This window comes from Meles meles, chromosome 2 (assembly GCF_922984935.1).
Source record: "Meles meles chromosome 2, mMelMel3.1 paternal haplotype, whole genome shotgun sequence".
In the NCBI taxonomy this organism is placed as follows: Eukaryota; Metazoa; Chordata; class Mammalia; order Carnivora; family Mustelidae; genus Meles; species Meles meles.
In genome coordinates, this window is record NC_060067.1 from 57,981,569 (window position 1) to 58,006,020 (window position 24,452).

Here is a 24,452-nt window from a genome sequence, read left to right on the forward strand (position 1 = left end):
ATGACCTGAGCCGAAGGCAGAGGCTTAACCCACTGAGTCACCCAGGCGCCCCTATATTTTATTTATTTATTTGAGAGAGAGACAGTGAGAGAGAGCATGAGCGAGGAGAAGGTCAGAGGGAGAAGCAGACTCCCTGTGGAGCTGGGAGCCCTATGCGTGACTTGATCCCAGGACTCCAGGATCATGACCAGAGTTGAAGTCAGTCGCTTAACCAACTGAGCCACCCAAGCGCCCATATGTTAATAAAAAATTTTTAAAAATAATATTACAGACTTGAAACCAAAAAGAAACTCGTTGGTCATCTCTAGACATTGATAGAGCATTAACCCATTATTCTGTAAACTGATCAATACGGAAAAAGAATCAAGCATCTATCCTGCCTTTCTTTTATGGACTGTATTTCAAGGCATCCAAGTGGTGGAGAGAAAGGCTTCTGTTTAGATGAATCAGAGTAAATAAATGCAGAAGGTGTCTTAAAATTATAAAATATCCATTGTATAGCCCCTATGGACATAATCGATCTTGGCAATAATCCCCGAATTGTGCGAAATTAATTAAATGAAAAGTTGTCAAAGAACTTTATAACAGATTAATCAAGCAGATAATACCCAATTCTATTAACACCCTAAATGTGGGGTGCTGTGACATTACGTCCCTCCTGCTGCGACTGATGTCCAAAGAATTCCATGGTTCCTTCTGTAATGCATTCCTGCTTACCCTCAAATCCAATCTGTCTCCGCAGTCTCTTCAAAATTAACAGGCATTAAAAAATGGAGAAGGAAAAATGGCTAGGAGTTAAAGGATGCTTAAGAGGGGCACCTGGCTGCCTCAGTCAGTGGAGCATATGACTCCTACTCTTGAGGTCATGAGTTCAACATGAGCCCTATGTTGAGTGCAGAGAATACATAAAAATAAGATTTTTTTTTAAAAAGGATGCTTAAGATATCCTTTAAGATATTACTTAAAGGATAAAGTAGCCTCATGCAACATGTGGATTTTTATTTGAACAAATCCATCATAAAACCGCATTTTTAAGAAACATGAAAAAATAAACAGGGTGGATACAGGTAATATTGAAGACTTAGTCTCAATTTTGTCAGGTGTGGCAATGGTATGTCAAATATGTTTTTTAATGTTATTTTTTGTTAGAGATACGAACTGAAGAATTGACAGACAAAATGATATGAAGTCAGGAATTTGCTTTAAAGTACTTTAGGGGAGGGGCACCTGGGTGAGCACCTGACTCTTGATCTCAGCTCAGGTCTTGATCTCGGGCCATGAGTTCAAGACCCACACTGGGCTCCACACTGTGTGTGGAGCCTGATTTCAAAATAAATAAATAAATAGGGGTGCCTGGGTGGCACAGTCGGTTAAGCATATAACTCTCGGTTTCAACTCAAGTCATGATCTCAGGGTCATGGGATTGGCCTGGAGCTGGATGCAGAATCTGCTTAAACATCCCCTCTTCCCAAATGAAACAAGACAGGATCGGGAGGGAGACAAACCATAAGAGACTCAATCTCACAAAACAAACTGAGGGCTGTTGGGGGAGGCGGGACGGGGCGGGGGCGGGGGAAGGCAGGTAGGGATAAGGTGGCTGGGTTATAGACACTGGGGAGGGTAAGTGCTATGAAATGTGTAAGCCTGATAATTCACAGATCTGTACCCCTGGGGCAGATAATACAATATATGTTATAAAAATAATTTTTTTAAAAAAAGATTCTCTCTTCCTCTTCCTCTGCCCCTTCCTGCCAGATTGTTTCTTTCTCTCAAATAAATAAATAAATCTTAAAAATAAAACGGTTTAAATAAATGAAGTTCTTTAGGGGGAAAAAGTGAGGAGATAGATGAAATTAAGAGCAGAATGTTAATTATCGACAATGGGTTAATTAGGTAAAGGGGGTTAACTGTTTTGTCTAGTTTTGCATTTTTTTAAGTATTTCCCTAACAGAAGAGCCTATCATAGTGCTCTTGTTGCTTCCCTTTGCCTTTGTCTTTGTTCTTCCTCTTGCCCAGAAGGCTCTGCCAGAAGTTTCTAGGTTTGCTCTCCCTCTTTATTCAGATCTTTGCTAAAATGTCAGCTTTCAGTGAAACCTTTCTTGTTTATTATTGTACTTAACACCTTAAGACTACTGCTGAGCACTCTTTTTAGCACTTTCCACCATCTGCCACACTGAGTATTTTCCTGTTTTATCTACTATACTCCAATCCCACTAGAATAAAAGATCCATGTAAACAAGAACCTAGTCTGTTTTGTTCACTGTTATTATGCCCAGGATCTAGAAGAGTTTGTGGGACATAAAAGGAGCTTGAGAAACACTTACTGAATAAATGTGTTACAAAAACACTTACCATCTGGAAATAAGGCAAAAAGGTGGGCAGAATGTCCTTTCAGTATCTTACAAAGACATTGACAGGTTGCCCCTAGAAATATTTAATCATGTAGCAGAATGTGTCTTTGCCTTTCCTACTTACTATCAAAGTTTTTGAAGTTAGATGCTAACAATATACCTGTGGTTGGTTAAAGATGCAAACAATTTTTGTCTGATAGAAAAGATATACCACAAAGGTTATGGCTTTTAATTAACTTGTGCCAACATTAACCAGTTTTATATCTAACCTATCAGCCTAATTCTAATATTCTATTTTGAATATGTATAAATACTTAGTGCTCCCAAGGTGTTCTTTATACTGACTTTATCATTTCATTGATTCTTCCATAAAGGAGTAAATAAATCTTTGGCATGTGCTGATTTTGTATGTTAATGAAAGTCAAGCTCTTAACTTTTTGAAACTTCTACTCTGACAAATGAATTCAAATTGTGCTGAACTGTGCAACTGTTGGCCGTTATTCTTGACTTTTTGCTATCTGAGGTTTTGTGTTGGCCTTACAGAGAGAGCAACACAACACACACCCGGGCATCAGGACTGTCCCTTGACCAGTACAGACCACTTGGTCACCGATACTCTGTCCCATCAGATTCCTCCAAGCCAAGGCGCCCAAGGCCCTTGAACTTTGTGATCCAGCTTCTCCTCCTGCTGCCCCTTCCTTACAACCTCTTCACTTGTTAGTCACCTTTGAACTTAAGCACCCAGGACTGAAAATGAATAGGATGATGGTGACTATCCCCATAGCGGCTCAATCAGTTATGCATCCAACTCTTTGACGTCTGCTCAGGTCTTGATCTCAGGTCATAAGTTCAGGCCCCAGTGTGGAGCCTACTTAAAAAAAAAAAAAAGTACTTAAACTTACCTATCTAGGCTGACAAGCAACATGATTCTGACACAGAATCACAAACAGATGTCATCTCTTGAACAGCTCCAACGAACGGATAGCATCTACCCGGCCTGCTGTGTAGACAATGTTGAGGCTGGGCCAGGCCCACCCAGTGAAGTGTGATCAATCAGCAAGGCCTTCTACAGGCACAGGATTAGGAGTGCAGAGTGTGCCCTACATCTTTCCTGACCAAGCTCTGGGAGGCGACGGTTCAACAGGAGAGAGAAGTTCAACAGGAGAGAGAAGAAAATGACTTGGCCACCAGGCAGGATTGGGCATTCTGCTGCTTTACCTGAGCCATCTTCTTGAGTACAGAGCACAGAGACAAAGCTCTGGGCTCTAGGACCTTGCTTCCCTAAAAGGAGGAGCCCAAGGGCCTCACAATGCAGCCTCATGACTCATCTTTTAGACAGAGAAAGTAACAGACACCTCCATCTGGAGACTTTACAAATGCTCCTATCTTTGGAATGGGTTGCCTCAGGTCATGAGACGTGCTGAGAACACACTCTTTTGGAGTCTTGTGATGTGATGGCTGTAGGCAGTGTCATCAGTCAGTTCAAAAACCACCTCTACTACTCACCAGCTCTGGTCCTTAGGAACAACAACAAAAATCACTGCATGCTTGGGGCGCCTGGGTGGCTCAGCGGGTTAAAGCCTCTGCCTTCAGCTTAGGTCATGATCCCGGGGTGCTGGGATCGAGCCCCGCATCGGGCTCTCTGCTTAGCTGGGAGCCTGCTTCCTCCTCTCTCTCTGCCTGCCTCTCTGCCTACTTGTGATCTCTATCTGTCAAATAAATAAATCTTTAAAAAAAAAAAAAATCACTGCATGCTTCAGTTTTCCCATCAATCGAATGGGTCTGATGACGCCAAGAATGGAAAGAGATGGGTTTCTGCTAGTTACTAACTACAAAGCCAACTTCACAGGCCTCTGACCAATGCAGTCACATGGGGTCCCGGGCTCAGGTCCAGGAAGTGTAATGTTCTGCAGTTGCTGTCCAGAAATTCTTAATAATTTTATCTTTGCTTTGTGTCTTGTGAGACAAGACCAGTGGAGTACTGGAGCCTGCACTGGGGGCTTGAAGCCTTGGCTCACATCTCCCTGGGATGGGTTCTCAGGCTGCCACACCCCACCCCCAGCAGGAGCCTGAGCGCAGCTGGGTGGGATCAGGGGCAACTTCCCCATGTCCCAAGTTGTGGAGAGCAGCTCCGAGCACTTGTGAGGGTCAGCTGTGTCCCTGCAGGGCTCCTGGTGTCCTAGGGGACTCAACATTAAATAGCAAGTGAAAACCGTCCAGCTGGTGACAAGACCTCAGAGGAAAGTAAAAGCTTTTTCCTGCTTTTGGAACAATGAGTCCCACATTTTCATTTTCACTGGGCCCCACAAATTACCCAGCCTGCTCTGACCAACTGCAGGAGAAGCGAAATTATTTAACCTCTCGCAGGCTTCATTTCCTCCACCACAGGATGTGTCCTGAGACTTTTCTGACAGAATTCTGATAACAGAACCAACTATGTAAGGTTCCAAGTACACTGCCAACAACCCATAAACACTGATTCTCAACCTCTCTTCAAAATTTCTAAACGGACTTTTGGCAACAATTTTCCAAGGGCTTTCTCTCCAAAGAGGAAAGGGGGAAGCAGAGAAGTCATGAGTGTTCATTGTGATAAAGAACAAACATTTTCTCCAGGCAAAACACCACCACTTCCCTCAGCTGTTAATAATGATACCAGAACCAGAAGCATGGGCGTGACATTAGCAGTGAGCACTCCTGACCTTTCTAGGAACTTCTGAAGTGAAACACAGAAGTAGCATCTTTCCTTTTCCATCTCCTCTCATCTCTGCTTTCCCCCACTCAGCCATCCGGGGTGCTCCCAGGTCTTTCAAGTAGCCTTTCCTTCTAGAAGATTCTACCCCACAGCTACATTCTCTCAGGTGTCCTGATAGCATCTCAAGCCTGGAAGTTTTGTTTACTTGCCTGTGTACTCCACCCTTCCTTCCAAAGATAACTCAGCCGTGTGGTAGGACTTCCCCATATACAATCACAGCTGCACCCGTGTCCCACGCTTGGAAAACCAGTTTCACTTTCCCTATTTGACCCTCCCCATTCAGTCAGGTGCATCTAAGACTCTGGCCACTGATGTGCCTTAGACCTCCAGCATGAAAGATGGGCTTAAAGGAAGCCTGACAACCATGTCCTAAGCACTGAGGACAACAGGTGAATATGAGGCCGTCAACTTGACTCTGCCCTAATGAGGTTCAGGGTCTCACTGGAAATACAGATATTGAGCAGGAAGTCATTCCACCACCCACAGGGAAAACATGCTACACAATTCTATCCTGTTCAAATATGGTCATGCTCATACTCTCTCACACACTGAGAAGGTCCACGTTGTGGGTGGGCTAACATGAGGTTCTCACCTTCTCACTAGCAGGGTCTTGTCAAAGTCCCAAACTCTTTAAAGAGTTTTGATCCCACCATTGGCCAGTCTTTCCCCAGGAGTAGCAGCTTCTCTGTCTCCCAGATTCATTCAATAGGTTAACACACACTGTTCAGAAAACCCTTTACTGATGTCGTCAAAGGAAGACCTCATATGCTACTTCTCTCGTGGGGTCCTTCCTGACTCTGCTCCATCAGGCAGATAGTGCTCATTTCTGAATCTCTGTGGTGTGGTGCAGGAACTTGGCTCACAGCAATTCATATATTTTCTTGTTTGATGGGTATCTGAGTACCTCTTACACCCCCCTACAGAATCTAGCAAAGGGCTTAGAGAGCAGAAACCACTCTGCCCTCCACAGGGCCCCTCTTACTCATGGACACAGCCGTGTGCCATTACACATCACCCTGCCCTGCACAGTGCTGTCTCCAGGCCAATCATACCAGACCTCCCTGCAGGACCCTGGGCAGCAGGACTGGTATTTTCTTCCTCTCTGAAGCGCCCCATCCCCCATCCCACAGTGGCCCTAGCACCAGGCACACAGCGAGTCTCTACTATGTATTTGTAGGAATTTGCTATGTTGTACATTTTGAACTCACGAATTTTACTGAGTAGACGTGAATAAAATGCCAAAGTCATTGAAATGGGAGGGAGGCCTAGGGTAGCAAAAATGAAGAACTGGCCCCTGAAAAATCTTGCTAGAAATTTTGAAGAGGAAGGAGAAGCAAAAGGAAACTGAGAAGTGAAGAAAAAGAATCAGAAACGACAGTCAGTACAGGCCCAGTGTAGACGATGCAGCTGTCTGTGATCAACAGCAAGCAGAATAAAACGGATGAAGAATGTTCTCTATGAAGTGTCTCACGGTGTATGTTTATGCTTCCACCAGCATGACGGGGACCTGACTGAGTTCAGCTTAACAAGCATCTACTAAGGGACTATAATGTGATGAGCAATGTCCCAGATGACAGGGGTGCAGGGGTGAATAAAAGTGTCTCTCCCTTTGGGAACCCCAGCTTGTATGGAGCAGGGATGAAGAGAGCTGTCTGAGGAATGCCCACTCCTGTCCCTTAACAGCCAGCAGCTATCACTGAAGGCCAAAATTTATGGGGAGGGTTGGCTTTCCCCAAGGCAAGAAGCTTCCTGGAACGGTAATGTACCTGTGAGTGCCTCTCTGAGCCCAGTCCATTTCTGGATGTGGAGGCTCTCCATTTCCTCCTGCAGACCGTGCCCCACCTTCCCACATTCCCTGGCTCCCAGCTATTGCCCAGACAGATGACACTCTCCCACAGTATCAAGAGCACTAGGCATCTGCTAACACTCTGGGGAGTCTTGGCTGCATGTCTCTCAGGTCTCACAAGCCGAGGACCATCTCAGGATGGACTGCAGCTCCTGAATGTGATCTTGATACAGCAAAACCACGTGTCATCTGCATTTAATGCTCCTGGCTGAACTTAAGAAAGTCCCAGCTCAACAAACAGGGACAAGTTTCAGTGCTCGCCTACCCACACTCAAAGACTGGCAAAAAGTGACTTCTAGGGGGGTAAGAGGCTTTGGAAAAGGAATATATGAAAATAGAGCCCTAAGAGCTACAAAGAAATACTGAGAAGCTATTTGCATAAAAGAAAAATCAACACCTTAAAAGCCAAAATAGAGATGGATGGATTTGGGAGTAATGGCATGGGAAACTTTGTGGGAGAAGTATATTTATTATAGCTTTGTTTGTTTCTTATTATTTGTAATATACTGGCTTCTATACCATTCATTTAATTCAACGAACTATTTTTGCTTTTATACTGCAGCCACCATTATAGGTCCTCGACATCTATCACTCAACAAAAAATTTCTATACTCAGTGAGCTTATATTCAAGGAGGCATGTATCAGATTTCTATCTTTATTAAATCTAGTTAATAAAAGGTAGTAATGTGTAAAGAACAGTAAATGTAACAGAAGAACAAAAGAGACAAGAAGGAAATAAACGTTTTAAAAGCTAATGTAAAGACACACGAAGGGCTAAAGCCACTCACAAAATTTTTGTTACTCTTCTCATCACGGGGTAGGGCTTGTTTTCTGTCTTGAAGCTGGATAGGCCTGGTGACTGTTCTAACCTTTAGAATGTGGGAGAAGGGATGCTGTGTTAGCTATGGGTGCTAGCTAACTTTGAGAAGACCCCTCCAGAATCAGAGAAAGACAATTATCCTATGATCCCACTCATATATGGCATTTAAGAAACAAAAGAGAGGATCATGGGGAAGACCGGACAAAATAAAACAAGACCAAGTAAGAGAGGGAGACAAACCATAAGAGACTCTTAATTGTAGGAAACAAACTGAGGGTTGCTGAAAGGGAGGGGGTGGGGGATGGGGTAACTGGGGGATGGGCATTCAGGAGGACACAGGATGTGATGAGCACTGTTAAAAAGAATGTGGTATTACATATGACTGATGAATCACTGAACTCTATCTCTGAAATGAATAATACATTATATGTTAATTAATTGCATTGAATTTTTTTTTTTTTTAAAGAAGGCCTGCCAGACTTCACTTTAAAGAGTTTATGAACTCTGAAGAAATTGAGGAAAGGCTCTGAGAGGACACAGAAAAAGAAGCCCAGCCATCCCCGCAAAACCCAGGCCCCATTATATAAGTACAACGTTTGGGGGGTACCAGTCAAGTCAACCCCCCAGATCAATGAATACAGCTGACATCAGTGAAAAGAACTTCCAACTGATTTTAGACAACACACGATTGTAAAAGATAAAAAATGGCTGATGTTTTCCATCACCACAGTTTAGGGTAGTTTATCAGCAATCAAGAACCAACACAGAAAGTGGTATCCGGAAGTGACATGTTTTGTCCGGAGAACCTAAAACATGTGCACTATGGTTCATTCTCCAGGTCAACTTGGCAGGACCTATGGTACCCACATATTTGGTCACACACATGTGTGCATGTCATAGTTAAATGTATGGACTCTGAATTAAGGCATGTTACCCTCCATAATGATGGTTCCCATTCATCAGCTGTACGCCTTTAAGAAAAGACTGACCTCTCCAAAGAAAAAGAGACTTCCTGCTAGCAAATAACCTTCAGACACAAGCTGCAACATCAACTCTTCCCTAGGTCTCTAGCCTGTCTGCCCAACCCTTCAGATTTTGGACCTGTTGACCACCACAAGCATGGGAGCCAATGCCTTAACATAAACCTCTCCTCTTCCCCCATCTCTGCCCCTTCCCACGTCTCTGTGTCTCCCCGGAGAGCCCTGGCTACCACAATGTGGCATCAGGACTGGGAGTGAGTGGCAGGCTGAGCTCAGAAATACCTCAAGGAGAATATTCATGAAGGCTGGACAGGCACGGAGGACACTGTTACTGTTATTTTCATATTTTTTTTAGATTTTTATTTATTGAGAGAGAGTGTGCACGCACAAGTGCAAAGGGAGGGGTGGGGGCAGGAGAGAGTGCAACTCAAGCAGACTCCCTGCTGAGCATGGAGCCTGACTCAGGAGGTTCATCCGAGGACCCTGAGATCATGACCCGAGCCGAAATCAAGAGTGGAAAGTTTAACCAACTGAGCCACCCAGGTGCCCCAGAGAAAAGATTTCTGATGCTAAGAGGGTTTGACTAGAAGAGAAAAGATCAGCATGCCAGACTTTCAGCAACATAGAAGGAAACAGATTATTGATCAAAGAGTCATAACCTTGAAGTTCAAGTGTGGGGGCGGGGTGTGGTTTGCACAACAGAAATCACAAGGGTTCCAAGGACAGTGACCAGAGAAGAAGAAAATACCATATATAGGATCTTCAATATATAACAAACTGCCCTAAAAAGAAATAAATAAGCAGCTCAGTGGAAATTAGCAAAGGTTTGAACAGAAAATTCACAGATAAAAATATAAGTGACCAGTTACTATATACAACATGCTGAGACCCTCTGATAATCAGAGAACGATTAGGAGCTATTTTTCTCATAAGTTTAAAAAAAAAAAAAGTTGATACCGTTGAGCAATGGAAAGCATGTCCTGTGATAGATGGTAATGGAAGCCTAAAATGGTAGTGTTATTTTGGAGGGGTTTAGAAATTCTTATCAAAATTTAAAATATGCACGATCCTCCCTTTGATCCAGCCATTCCACCACCAAAAACCTATCCTACAAAAACACTCCTGTAAGTGCACAAAAATCTATGTACAAAGAAGTTCACTGAAGCACGTGACTCCCAACAGGAATGAAAGTTTCCTGAGCGGGAAGTTTGTCCTCCACTCCCAAGTCGTCACGCTGCCTGGCACTTAGTAGACACTCAGCAAGTATCTGCTGAATGAATGAACAGGACTGAAAATTGGTAACGAATTTTCTATCTAAACAGTTACCTCTATCCGGTGGGATACCATGAGCTGTTAAAAAGAATGTGGTAAATCTACATGTACTAACACTGAAAGGTCTCCAAGGCCATGTGCTTAATTAAAAAACAAGATCAGTTGAATGAATAAAGAAGATGTGGTATCTATATACACTGGAATACCAGCAGCCATCAAAAGAAATGAAATCTTGCCATTTGCGACAACGTGGATGGAACTAGTTTCATTATGCTTAGTGAAATATGTCAATCAGAGAAAGAGAACTATCATATGATCTCCCTGATATGAGGAAATTGAGAGGCAATGTGGGGGTTAGGAAAAGTAGGAAAAGAATAAATGAAACAAGATGGGATCGGGAAGGAGACAAACCATAAGAGACAGTTAATCTCACAAAACAAACTGAGGGTTGCTGGGAGGAGGCGATAGGGAAAGGGTGGTGGGGTTATGGACATTGGGGAAGGTATGTGCTATGGTGAGTGCTGTGAAGTGTGTAAACCTGGCGATTCACAGACCTGTACCCCTGTGGTTAACGATACATTATATGTTAATTAAAAAAATTATTTTTAAAAAAGGGGGAAAAAAGATCAGTTAAAAAAAATTAGAAACAACGTAAATTCCATCACTGGAGGACTGATTTCCTGGATTGTGATTTCAATAAATTTAATACTAGCCATCCATTTTGATGTTGGCCTTGATCTATAATTTATCACTGTTGAAAGATGTCTGTGATACTGCAGTTCTGAAAATAATAGCATTATGACTCACTACATTATCAGGATTGTCCTTCCTGATCCTCAGAATTCCCCCATGTGGTGGGTACCCTCATTCCATTTTACAGCTGAGAGCAGTGCGGCACAGAGAAAGTAAGTAATCTGCCCAAAATTACACTGTGACAGAGCCAAGTCTTAAATCCAAGCAGCAGGACTCCTAGTTTGTGCTCTTAAACCACCCAAGATAAAGTGATCACATATTCTAGTTTAAGCCTACTGAGTCCGTATAATTAACAGCATCCCCTTTCTTTTCAAAAAGTCCCATGCATGGTCAATACATTTGATGGTCACTCTACTTACAGACCATCTATAAGCAGCACAGGCATAGTGTAGAGGCTGAGTTCAGTCTCTGGAGCCCAAATCTGGACAATTTACTCACACTCTCCCCTTCACTTTGTACCTATGTAAAATAGGAATGGCCGTAGTAGTTAAGTGCCTCAAAGAGTTGTCGAAGGACTCAATGACTGGGTATTTCTTAAGCCCCTGGCATGCAGGACTGACCGTAATAACTACTAACCCATTTATACAGCGTGCGAGTGTGCATGTATTGTGAGATATCTGGAAGGATGCTCAAGAAATATTAACAGATATCCTCTTCTGTTATATTTGAACATACACACAAATACATATGTATGTACATGTCGATATACCTGCGTGTGTATCTGGAGATCTGTATCTTTATCTATATATATTTGTGTGTGAGTGTGTGTGCTCAACACTGAGCGAGTGCCCTGACAAACACTAGCAAGCCATGTGGCTTCTGTGGTGCATCTGGCTTGCTAGTCCGTGGTGATAATCTCACCAATAGTGTAAACTTACCAAAGATGATTGAGCAACAACAAAAATTTTAGAACTGTTACACTAAGATGAAAATTAAAAGACGGCATTTATCATTACATGTCAGATCGGACAGCGCTCGATTTTATTGCTACTTTAAGTGTAACCTGAAGGAACGGCTCAACTTCTGGTTTCTCAATTAACTATTTAATTACTCGGAAACAAAGCACTTAAGGGACCCTGGCAATCTGTGGCCTTGAAAAATGTGCAAGCGAGACCTCCCCTATCTTCCTTAGGATCGGTGGGCTGAGAACGCGCGGGGTTGAGGGCGGGAGGAATGCGGATTTATCCTGAATTTCTAGTGTTCACAACCGGAATTAATTGTGCAATTTCAAACTCACAGCACGAGCCGTGGCTCCCAGTGCTCGCCTTGGGCAGTCTGAGGAATAGAGGTCTTACTTCTGGCTGGTTCTCCTTTACGAACAACTTCAAAAATGAGTTCTCTGGGTGAAACCAAACCCTGCAACTGCAGTCAAGAAAGCGAGCGGTCCCCTTTGGCGGAGATTAGGAACTAGCTGGCAGGAGGAACGAGGAACCGTTCGGAAAGTTTCCACAGACTTTTCAGGGTCTGAACAGACCCATTGAACGGATGCACTCTTACAGTGTGAGTTTTATCTCAATTTTAAAAGGTTGTTATTGTTTTGGTTTTCTTACTGAGTTCTCGGGTCCGCTGTATCTCTGGGCGCGCAAGTACTGTTTTATACTCACGAAAAAAAAAACCGCACTTTAATGGTCTGGCACCCCCGAAGCTCCCTCACCCCCTGCAGCCTCCGCAAGCCACTTAACCAGGTGTCAGCCATAACTGTCCCGGCACTTTGGGGCCAGAGACAGCGAACAGAAATCCCATTCAAAGTAGAAAACGCTAGCGATCCCCCAGGACAGACACACGCGCGCGCGCGCACACACCCCTACCAGGTACCTTCGCGCCAGTAGCTCGGGACCCTCCCGACTCCTTGCACCTTGCGCAGAAGGCGGGCATCTCGCTGGGGTTCCGCCGCTGAGCGGGCTGGGCCACCGAGCCCCGCGCTCCCCATCCGCTCGCTCACTCGCTCGGGGCCAACGCCAGGCGCTCTGGCGAGTGGCACGGAGTCGCAATGCCAGCACCCCCTGCTCAGCGCTGGCCAGCGGGCTCTCTGCTGACCCGGAATAGAAGATGCTTTGTTTCGCGCGCGGTGCCCAGCTGTGCCCAGCCGCGCCCAGCCGCGCCCAGCCGCGCGCCACGGACGCCGACTCACCCCAGCTCAGGTCGCACGATTTGAGTATAGGTGTAGCACCGTCCCAGGAGAATCTCGTAAAAATGGTCAGTGGTGCCCTTCCCCTTCCACTCCTTGAGCGGATGGCGCCACGTCAGGATACCGACCGGCACCGCGATGATCACCGCGATCAAGAGACCAAAAAAGACGCAGAGACAGATCTTGGTTTTCTTGGAAATGTCGCAGCAGGGTTCCTCCCCAGACACTAAACCGAATCTGTGGTTGGCCATTGGGGTCCACTGAGGAGGTCTGCCGGGCGAAGTTGGAGGAGAGACCCGCCAGACGCCGCTCAGGCAGAGAGAAGAGAGCTAGCCGGGTTCGGAAAGTGCACTTCCCTTTATCTTGCACTTGCCTTTTCTTGGCTTCCTTTCCCACCCCCCCACCCCCTCCTCCAAAGTTCCCAGGCCGGCCGGACCAATAAGGACTTAAAGAACTTGAAAGACCTCTACTACTACAGCCGCTCACTTCCAGCTTCCTAACCAAAGACCAGACTTTGCCTTTCCAGGGAAAAGCCGCCACTTTATGGGTTCTCTGCAGGTGTTGGGAAAACCGACAATATTTCTTTGTACTTTATCACCCTTGTACTTAACACTTTAGCCACCCCTGATCCTGGAAAGTGTCAAGGCTGACTACCTGGGCACCTGCCTACAAGCAGTGTCTGCTGCCTGGGAGAAGATCTCTACTGGTACTTCTTAGCCTTGACAAATGCCTGCTCAGCCGCCTTCAAAAGCTCCACTCAAGCCTCACCCCTTACCCCTTAACTCAAGTAACATCAGTAGTTAAGCCTGGGTTCAAACCCAGCTCCACTACCCACTACTGGAGTGATTCCGGGCAAGTTACTTGACGTCTCTGTGCTTTAGCTGTAAAGCAGGGATCATAGCACTACCTATTTCATGGGGTATGATAAGGATTAAGAGAGGTCATATTTACAATGTGTATAGCACAACGCCTGGCATATGCTAAGTGTTCAACAAATATTAAGCTACTACTACCTGCTCTGTGAGGCTAGAGATGTAATTCTAGAATCCATGGGATATGCTTGGAAAAGTGTCTGGCATGCAGCAAGCACTCTAAGTGATGGTTCAATAAATAATCCAGTGGCTAGTCTCAGACATCCTCTGCACTCTCTCAAGGTTCCTTAGCACTAGGACCCTCTGTGACATTCAGCAGAGACCTAAAGAAAGCGAAAAATCAAGCCACAGGACTTCTTGGGGCAAAAGTTTTCCAGATGGAAGGAATAGCACAAACCATGGTTGAGGCAAAACAAAAAACTCTGGGGAAAAAGAAATGGAGAGTGAGAGCAAAGAAGGAAGGAGAAGGAAAGAAAGAAAATGAGAGAGAGAGAGATAAGGAGAGGAGAGGAGGAAGGAAGGAAGGGAAGGAGGGAGGATGGGTGGGAGGGAGGGAGAGAGAGAAGGAAAGGAGAGGAGAGGAGAGGAGGAAGGGAGGAAGGAGAAAAGAAGAAAGAAAGAAGGAAGGAAGGAAAGAAAAAGAAAGCCAAGCCCTTGGCCAGTTTCAGGAGCAGCAAAGAGGCCGTTGGAACTCGAATTCAGGGTTAAGGGAGGCAGAACAGGAAAGTTCTGAGGGTAGCAGAGGGCCAGATCACTAACAGCCCTGTAGGACAGGATAAGGACTTTTTGGACAGGGAATTTTATTTTTAACCTATTCAAGGTCACTGGGTGACCTGATCAAGCATGACATTTTATAAGCTCCATCTGGCTTCTGCATTGAGAATAAATTGTAGGAAAGCAAGGATGGAAGGGCTGAGACCATTTATGGTGACTTTAAACAGGGAAGTAGTAACAAAAGTGGCAAAGAAAACAAGCAGTTGGATTCTGAAAACATTTTGAAAATAGAAGCAACAAGATTTGCTGATGAGTTGGATGTGGGGTTTGCAAGAAAGAGGAGTCAAAGAGGACTCCAAGAATTTTGGTTTGAGTAACTGACCAAAGGAAAGACAGCATTGCCATTTAGAGTGATGGGAAGACCGGGGATGAAAATTTGATTTGGTAGAAAATTCTCCAAACAAAATTTGGCTTGGGAAGCAAGTTTAGGATGCCTATTACACCCCCAGGAGGAAACATCAAGTAGCTACTTGGGTATAAATATCTGGAATCCAAGGGGTCAGTGCTCATAAATATGGGAGGCTTTATCATGCAGATAGTTTTTAAAGCCAAGAGGATAAATAAGATTACATAGAGAGTGTGTGCAGAAACAACAGTTTCAGAGACTCAGCCGGGGGTGTGTGCCTGTAGCAGAGGTCAGAGGGTTGAGAAGAGCTCTAGCAAAGGGACCTGGCCAGATTGACCCCTAAGACAAGAAGCTGAGACCAGACAGGGAGCTATTGGTGCTCTTGACAAGAAGAGTTTTTGGAGGAATGTGGAGGACAAAGCATGATGAAGTAGGTTCATGAGAGTGTGTGTGAAGAGACTGGTGTCCCTAAGAGGGATGACTTGTTTTGAAGAGGTTTTGGTCAAAAGAGTAGAGAAACAAAGATATAGCAAGAGGACAACTTGTAGTCTCTCTCTCTTAGGAGAGACCTATAGTATTATGTCTGTAGGATGACAGGAAAGCCCAAGAGACAGGCAACAGCTGATAATGCAGAAGAGGGGGAAATTGCTGGAAAAAAAATTTAAAACTTGTGAAGAGCTCATGTGTAGGTAAGAGGGATCCGAGGCACCGGGACGTGTGTGGAAGCTCTGCTACCTCACAGAAGGAAGGTAGAGACCATGGTTTCAGGCTTTTTGTTAGTGGGTTGGCAGACAGTGCCATGTGGGCATCCTCTTTTGACTGCTTGCCAGTGAAATGAGGTCATCCATCTACTGAGAGAGGATGAAGGCTGGTAGAATTGCAGGAGGACCAGCAGAGTGGATAAAGCAGGGAAACCAGAGAGGTTCTCAGGGTATCATGAAGTAGTCAGGAATTTAAAGAAAGACCAGTCAATGAGGGGGTGCTCTTTTGTCTGGCTACTCCCCACTGCCTAGAAAAAAGGGCAAAAGTAGGCAGAGAGTGGGATTTGAGGAGGTTGGGGTTTGCTGAATTTGCCAGGGCCGACATAATAAAGCCATACATTCTGTTGTGGCTCAGCCAACAGAAATTTATTGTCTCCCAGTTCTGGAAGCTGACATCAAGATATCCAAGGGACTGATATCCTCTGAGTCCTCATTCCTTGGCTTGTAGATGGCTACCTTCTCTCTGTGTCCTCACATGGTCTTCCCTTTGTGTGTCCACATATCTCCATTCCAATTTCCTTTTTTTTTTTTAATGCTTTTTATTTTCTTTTAGTCGGGGGGGGGAGGGGTGGAGAAAAAGGGAGACAGAGAGAATCTTAAGCAGGCTCCATGTCCAGCACAGAGCCCTGAGATCATGATCTGAGATGAAATCAAGAGTCAGATGCTTAACGGACTGAGCCACCCAGGTGCCTCTCTCCATTTCAGTTTCTTCTTCTTATAAGGACACTAGCTTTATCAGATTAGGCCCACCCCAATGATCTCATTGTAACTTAATACCTCTTTTAAGGCCCTGTCTCCAAATCTGGTCACATTGTAAAGTACTGGGGGTGAGGACTTCAACATATGAATGGGGGAGGGGACAATATTCAGCCCAACACACCTGGTAAGTACAATGGAGTAAGGGAAAAGGAAGGAAGGAAGCAAAGATGGGATTTTAATAATGGACCATCACACCAAAGTCCCACACAAACTAAAGGAAGGGCAGAAGGAGGATCTGAGACACTGAAAAGATGAGAACCCATCTCACTAGAATGTTGCTAGAGGAGGGAACATCTCCACTTAAATATCACTCCATCCAAAACTCAACTGTTAATCTTCCTCCTTCCAATCAACTTGTTTTCTCTTTGTTCATTTGTTTTAGTAAACTCTGTGTCCAATGTGGGGTTGGAACTCATGACCCTGAGAGCAAAAGTCTCATGCTCTACTGATGGAGCCATCCAGGGACCCCTTCTTTTCTGATCTTTTGAAAACTGGTAAATCTTTTGAAATCTATCCCATTGTTGAAGCAAGGAGAGTCTGAGTCTTCTGTGCTCCTTCCCTCTCCCCCTTCTCACACATCCACCTAGAAGTTGGTTCCTTCTGCCTAAAAATTATTTATTAAGTATCCACTTTGTTCATCTCCACTAACGCTGGCTTAGTCCAAGAGAAAGTCTACCCTCTTTCTCACCTATGAAGAGCTTCCAAGCATTCTATCCAAATCCACCCTCCCTACCTCCTCCATCCATTCTTTCCACTACAGACAGGGTGGTAGTTTCCTTTTAAACCAACCTTTGTAAAGAAACAAATTTTGATACAGAATTCTGATTACCTCACCTCTCCACTTGCTCTAGACTTAGCAAGCAAGCATATAAGCTCCTGGCTACTCCCCCAGCCTGCACGTCTCTGCCCAACCCTAAAGCACACCAGACCTCCTGGCATCTCTGACCCCAACTAGCCTAAGGTCTTCCCTGGCATAGGGCCTTCAGAGATGTCATTCCTCCCCGTCCTATCTCCTGCAGATCTCCTTCTATGTGTCATCTTCAGGAAAGAAGCCTTTCTTGATCCCATGTAGCTACCAAACTGGGTTTAATCTCCAAATGGAACACTTTCCTAGCAGAACAACACAGATGACAGTAGATCTCCTAGGAAAATACAGATCCCAAAAGCTCTGGTCTGGCTGGCCCAGACCTGGAACACGTCCTCTAAAATTTTTTCTACATGTCCTCTTCCAAATAGACTAGGAGGCTAGGTTGGCAGGAATTGAAGTTTATTCTCTTAGTATCCCAGGACTCAAAGTGGCATCCACAAGTGGTTGTTGAATGAATAAATGAATGAATGACCAACTGAAGTTTTATTTCTGACACCCATTATTCCACCCTTTCCAAACTGAATTCATAGAATTGTTCTCACAATCCCAGATCTAAACAAAATTATGTGGAAATGGGATGAGAAATGTTGGTTTTGCTAGGGGTTCATTTATCTGCTCTCTAACCTTCTTGGGTCTTTCTCCACCCTCTCATCCTGGGCACGAACTTTCTCTTATATTGAATATTGTGCAAGGTCCAAAATCACCTAATGTGTAACAGAGCTTGGCACCCATTCCTTACTCAACTGAACAGACTGGTATTATTCTGGCTTGTAAAACATCAAAGACCTGCCATAAAACAACCCCTTTAAAAAGGGTATTTATTTTTTGATAATAAATACAACAAATATATGTGGAATAAAAATCAAATAGAACAAAGTAATATGTGTAGAAAATCGTTCTTTCTCCTTCCCTGGACTCTCCTCTTACTATAGTAAGGAGCAGGCAGCATTCATATTTGTACATTGAGAGAAGTAAGTTTTCACTGTTTCATAAAAATTATAGCATCCTTTATGCCCTATTGTACACCTGGCTTCCTTCACATCATGATATATGTTGAAGACATTTTCCATCATCACACATTGCTCTACTTAATTCTATTAAATTACTTTCTATATTCCATTGTATAGTCTACTAAAGTTTGTTTAATTAGACCTGATCAAAAGGCACATAGATTTTCTACTCCTTTGTTATGACATTAAATTTTGGGATAAATATTTTTGTGTCAGCAAGTTTTTTCACATATCCAAGTATACACAGCCCTAAAAATGGGTTTCCTGTGTCAAAGGACTTAGACATTTAGAATTTTGCTCACAATCAGAGGTTATGCCAATTAGCACTTACACAACAGTGCCCAAGAGTGTGTGTGTGTTTTTTTTTTTTCCCATCCACAGAGTTACACTTTCAGATTTGCTTTGTCTTAATTTCTAATTATTCATCAGGACTGACTTGGGAGCCCTTCAGCTTTTAGTGTCTCTTTCTGTTAAATGTAATGAGTGCTTGGAAAATGAACATTTGGAAAATAAAATCTAGAAGGACCCTGTAATCCTTTGCTCCTGCAAAGTCATTTGGTTTGTGAACTCTTTCACTTTGTATCAGCTACAAATGTCAAACATTCTGGTATGCCCTTGGGGAAGATCACAAATGCCCGAAGAAATGAACACTCTCCTAGTACACCACCTAAATGTGCTATGATTTGGGGCAAGTTGCACTTTTTTTTAAAGATTTTATTTATTTATTTGGGAGAGAGACAGAGAGAGCATGAGCAGGGAGAGGGAGAGGGACAAGCAGACTCCCACTGAGCACAGAGCCAGACACGGGGCTCAATCCCAGAACCCTGAGATCATGACCTCAGCTGAAGTCAGACACTTAACCTAGGCACTCCAGGCAAGTTGACCTTACAAATTTCAGTTTTCATCTCTGTAAAATGGACACAGTGTAATGCCTATTTGTCAGGTTAAAGTGGGGATTCACTGGGCTAACAGACACACCTAGGACAGTACAGCACTCAACACACGGTAGTATAGTGTGGACCTATTTGCACATAGTTACAACACACTGAAACTCCAAAAATGGCATATTCTGACCTTTGTTCATTCAACCAACATTAATGACCATGTGCTGAGCACCATGGTAGCTTGCTGAAGGCACAGAAATAAACTGACCATGAGGAATCCCTGAGTAGAGCTGCAAGAAAAGAACCTTTCTGGCTGGGTAGACCTGAGTGGGCTGTGCCACTTGGGCAAGTACCAAAACTTCTCTGAAGAAAATACCTGCAGGTGTCATTGAATTCTTTTAAGGATTGAATTAGGTGACACTTAACCGAGTGTCATTTAGCAGATGTTTAGCAGACACTCAACTAAGTGGTCCCCGTCCCCCCCCCCTGCTTAACCACAGGACATACCTTCCAAGACCCACAGCAGATACTGTTAGCAACAAACTCTACATATGCTATGTTTGTTCCTATACATACAGACCCTATGGTAACATTTAATTTATAAATTGGGCATAGTCAGAGACTACCAACAATAATTAATAATAAAATACAATAATTATAATGACACACTGTAATAAAAGTCATGTGAATATGATCTCTCTCTCACAATATATTATACTGAACTTAAGCTTTTTTTAAAATTTTTACTATGTTATGGTAGTCACCATACAGTACATCATTAGTTTTTGATGTAGTGTTCCATGATTCATTGTGAATAATACCCAGTGCTCCATGCGATCTGTGCCTTCCTTGATACTCATCACTAGGCTCACCCATCCCCTCACCCCTGCCTCCCTTCTAAAACCTGTTTGTTTCCCAGAGTCCATAGTTTCTCATGGTTCATCTTCCACCCTGGTTTCCCCCACTTCACTCTTCCCTTCTGTCTCCTAATGTCTTCCATGCTATTCCTTATGTTCCACAAATAAGTGAAACCATATGATAACTGACTTTCTCTGCTTGACTTATTTCACTCAGCATAATCTCCTCCAGTCCCATCCCTGTTGATGCAAAAGTTGGTTATTCATCCTTTCTGATGGGTGAGTAATATTGCGTTGTGCGTATGGACCACATCTTCTTTATCCATCTGTCTGTTGAAGAGCATCTTGGCAACTGTGGCCACTGCTGCTATGAACATTGGGAAGCATATGCCCCCTCTTTTCACTACATCTTTATCTTTGGGGTAAATACCCAGTAGTGAAATTGCTGGGTCATAGGTAGCTTTATTCTTTTTTTTTTTTAATTTATTTGACAGACAGAGATCACAAGTAGGCAGAGAGGTAGGCAGGGATGAGGGGGGTGTAGGCTCCCCACCAAGCAGAGAGCCAGATATGGAGCTTGATCCCAGGACCCTGAGATCATGACCTGAGCCAAAAGCAGAGACTTAACCCACTGAGCCACCCAGGTACCGCAATTTTTAATTTTTTGAGGAAACTCCACACTCTTTTCCAAAGTGACTGTACCAACTTGCATTCCCACCAACAGTGTAAGAGGTTTCCTCTCAACTTACCCTTCTTATGATGATGATGATGATAACAAATGATAAAATGCTTGAGATCAGAAATGAAGGGAGGTGAGTCATGCAGGCATTGTGACATAGCCCTAGTCTACATCTGTCAGAAGGAGCAGCATCTCCCTCCAGACCATGGTTGACCACTGGTAATTGAAAATATGGAAAGTAAAACTGTGGATAAGTGGGGACCACTTGACTAGTACTGGGATGGTTGTGTGTAAACTAGAGAGATTCCAATGAGTCAGTAGATTCTAGGAAGGCTTTTAAAAGATAGTGACATTAGATCAGACTGTTGAAGGGCAAACAAAAGGGGGAATGGAAGGCATTCAAACAGAATTGTAGGGAACACTGCAGGGTGGATATTAGGATGTCTGGGGCAGCAGAGGAGAGACCACCTCTGGGCCATATAGCTGGTTCATGGAAGTGTGGGTCCTAGCATGTGGGTTTTGAGTTATCTTCCTTCCTTGGTCAACTTCCTTAGATATTTTTAAATCATTCAAGTAATACAATCACATTTTAAAAATTGGAAAGGGAAAAGAAGAAAAATGCCCTACCCCCATTCCAAAATCCTGACCTCACTACCTAACAATTTGTTATCTTTCCTTCCAGCCTTTATTCTGATATTTGATGGCTTTAAAGTAGTTATACTTTATACTATTTAATATTTTATATATACATATATACATCTTAAAATTTTTGCTCTTTCCACTTCACTGTGCATGCATGGTTCTTGCCAGGCCATGTCTCCTCTCCTAAAACATTGAGTTTGGCTCAAATCCCAGCTCTGTACCCAGTGGTCTCTTTGACCTGAATATCTTATCCTGTAATCTCCCTGTGTCTCAGGCTACCTGTAAGAACCAGTAAAGAACAGACCTGACATAGCCTCTTAGTAATGGTGCTTCTTCCTCTCTTCATACTTCCTGCTAGAAGGTCAGCTCCATGAGAGCAGCGCCAGTCCCCATCTCTCTCCACCACGGAGCCCCTACCACCAGAACAATGCCTGGTATGCACTCAAGCAATGCCTGCCAAACTCCCTCTCCCACAGTGGAAACCCAGTGACAACAGACTGATCACCTACCAGAGATAGAGAAACTAATAGGTCCAGGGTCTTCAACAGATTTACCAGCTAAAATTCATCCACCAGCACCTGTTGTTCATCTGTTGACTAGTGAAGCACAGTGTTGAGGGGGAAAGAGGGGAGAGGCTACAATTAATTACATAATTCTTCTTTTTGCTCCTTCAACAATAATTGCTAACATCACTGAGTGTTTGACAAAGCATTTGACAAATTCCCTGCAACATTGCCATCATAGAAGTACTTTATCATTTCCATATTACAAACAAGGAAATGGAGGTTTAAAAAGGTAAGCAATTTGGACAAAATTAAGTTAGTCAAGAAGGGTTTTGAACCCATACAATCTCTTTTCAAGTCTGTTTGGCAAACGCTACCTCTACATGATTAGGCAACAGATAGTTAATGGACACCCACTATGAGCTGGCTCAGAGTTGGCAGACTCAATGTGTTCTGGGTGAAGTTTTGTGATCTACGGTGGAAACGTCTAGAAACGTGGTCTTGGGCATGGGTCGGTGGCAACCATGAAGCTCTGAGCATCACTGAAAAGCTTGGAGTGGGCCTGTTCTCCTAGAAAGGTGTTTATCATCTCAATATGTTTTATACCTCTCAAAGAACTTTCACCAGAGAAAGGGTGAATAAATGCTGAATATCAAAGCGACAGAAAACACACTCATTGATGTAGCCCGTGATCTGTTTTTTCCTAGCAGTCTTGTGAAAAGGAAAGCTGCAGGATTTCTCCTCCTACATCCAGAAACTGAGCCGAGCTGAACCTTGTATACACTCTTTATTCTACATTTTCAATGACACAAGAATTAGTAGGACTTTGTAGAATGCCTTGAAATGCTTTTCATTCACTTGGGCGTCACTGGTAGTCACTGGTTTGTTTATTTAATCTGGGTGGAGGTTTAAGTGCAGAAGTCAACTTCTCAGCCACTCCTTCAGTTAGGACTAACCTCAGCCTCACAGATTCAGTGACTTCTCAGCTCTCTCCACCCTACCGTCTCTTTACCTTTCACCTCTTCACCTTTACTTGCTCCTCCTGAATTTCCAGAGGACAGCTTAGATATTCCATGCCTTGAACATTTTTATAAGCGTTCCCCTTGTTGTCTTTCCTGAGGTTTCCTTTCTTTTTTTTTTTTTTTAAGATTTTATTCATTTATTTGACAGACAGAGATCACAAGTAGGCAGAGAGGCAGGCAGAGAGAGGAAGGGGAAGCAGGCTCTCCGCTAAGCAGAAGCCCGACGCGGGGCTCGATCCCAGGACCCTGAGATCATGACCTGAGCCAAAGGCAGAGGCTTTAACCCAATGAGCCACCAAGGCGCCCATTTCCTAAGGTTTCATACACTGTATACTTCCTGATTTTATTTTTGGGTTTGGATAGCTTCCTCATCTTTTGCTCCACACAACCTCTACATGGATTCTGAAACAGTCTTTAACAGTCTTTCTCTTGAGAATGATTCCAATGACTAGCAAGTCCCTAGTACCTAGTAGACCCTGAAAAACTGTGTGTTGATGAATATCAGACTTTAACGCAAGCCTTTTTCTCTCATTCACTTATTTTTCCAGGCCTGCATACATGTTCACTAAGCACCTTCTGTGTCCTGTGGACTGTTTTAGGTACAGAGGATACAGTAGTTTACAAAAAGTCAGTCCTGGGGCACCTGGCTGTCTCCATCAGAAGAGAGAGTGACTCTTGATCTTGGGGTCGTAGGTATGAGTCTCACATTGAGTGTAGAGATTACCACAAAAAATGAAAAAAGTTAAAAAAAAATCAGTCCTTACAGAGCTCATATGAGGAGTGCGGACAGACCTATAATAGACAAGATAAAAAAAGTAAATCATAGTGTATGCGAGGTGGAGATGAGAGCTAAGAAATGAAACTGGAGGGAATGGGATAAGGACTGGGAGAGGGTGTTAACATTGGATGGAGGGCCAGGATATCCTCCTGAGAAGGTGGCATCTGAGGAAAGATCTGAGGAAGGTGAGGTAACCGCATGACATCTGGAAACAGTTCCAGTAGAGAGGGAGAAAAAGAGCAAGTGCTGAACATCTGGTGTGTTGGTCACAGATGTCAAAGAAGGGATGCTGGTGCAGAAGGAGCAAAGAGAAAAGAAGTAGCTGAGGTCAGAGATGCAGCAGCAGGAAATGACATTTTCTGACTTGCATTTTTTCAGACTCGCTCTCACTCCTTGTTGAGAAGAAACTGAAGTGGGACAAGGGCAGAAGCAGGGAGACCGCTCAGGAAACGATGACGCCATGATCCAGACAAGAGATGACATGGTCTGCACCAGGTTGGCGTCAGTGGATGTAGTTGAATTCTGGATATATTTTGAAGGTAGAACTGGGAGAATTTGTTTATAAAGAGACAATAAGAGAGGTCAAAGGCAACTCCAAGGACGTGAGCTTGAGACAGCTGGAAGGAGGGAGTTGTCATTAACTGAGTTGAGGAAGAGTCAATGAAAGAGAGTTCGTTTGGGGCGTATTCAGTCTGAGATGCCTACTACATACCCAGGTGAAAATGAGGAGGCAAGGACTGTCTCGGGTCTTACAGATAGTACTCATTCTATCCCAGCAACAGCAACACAATCCT

At 43.8% G+C, this 24,452-nt stretch overlaps 1 protein-coding gene across 1 annotated transcript in view; it reads right to left on the reverse strand.

Moving 5' to 3' along the window:
• CD38 (CD38 molecule) overlaps positions 1-13,240 on the reverse strand; it is a 45,323-nt gene extending 32,083 nt beyond the window's left edge. The window contains exon 1 of the mRNA XM_045998571.1: positions 12,907-13,240. Within this exon, the coding sequence (XP_045854527.1) occupies positions 12,907-13,154 (248 nt within the window). The 5' untranslated portion in view covers positions 13,155-13,240. The remainder of the gene's footprint in view (positions 1-12,906) is intronic.
• Between the last annotated feature and the right edge of the window lie 11,212 nt (positions 13,241-24,452).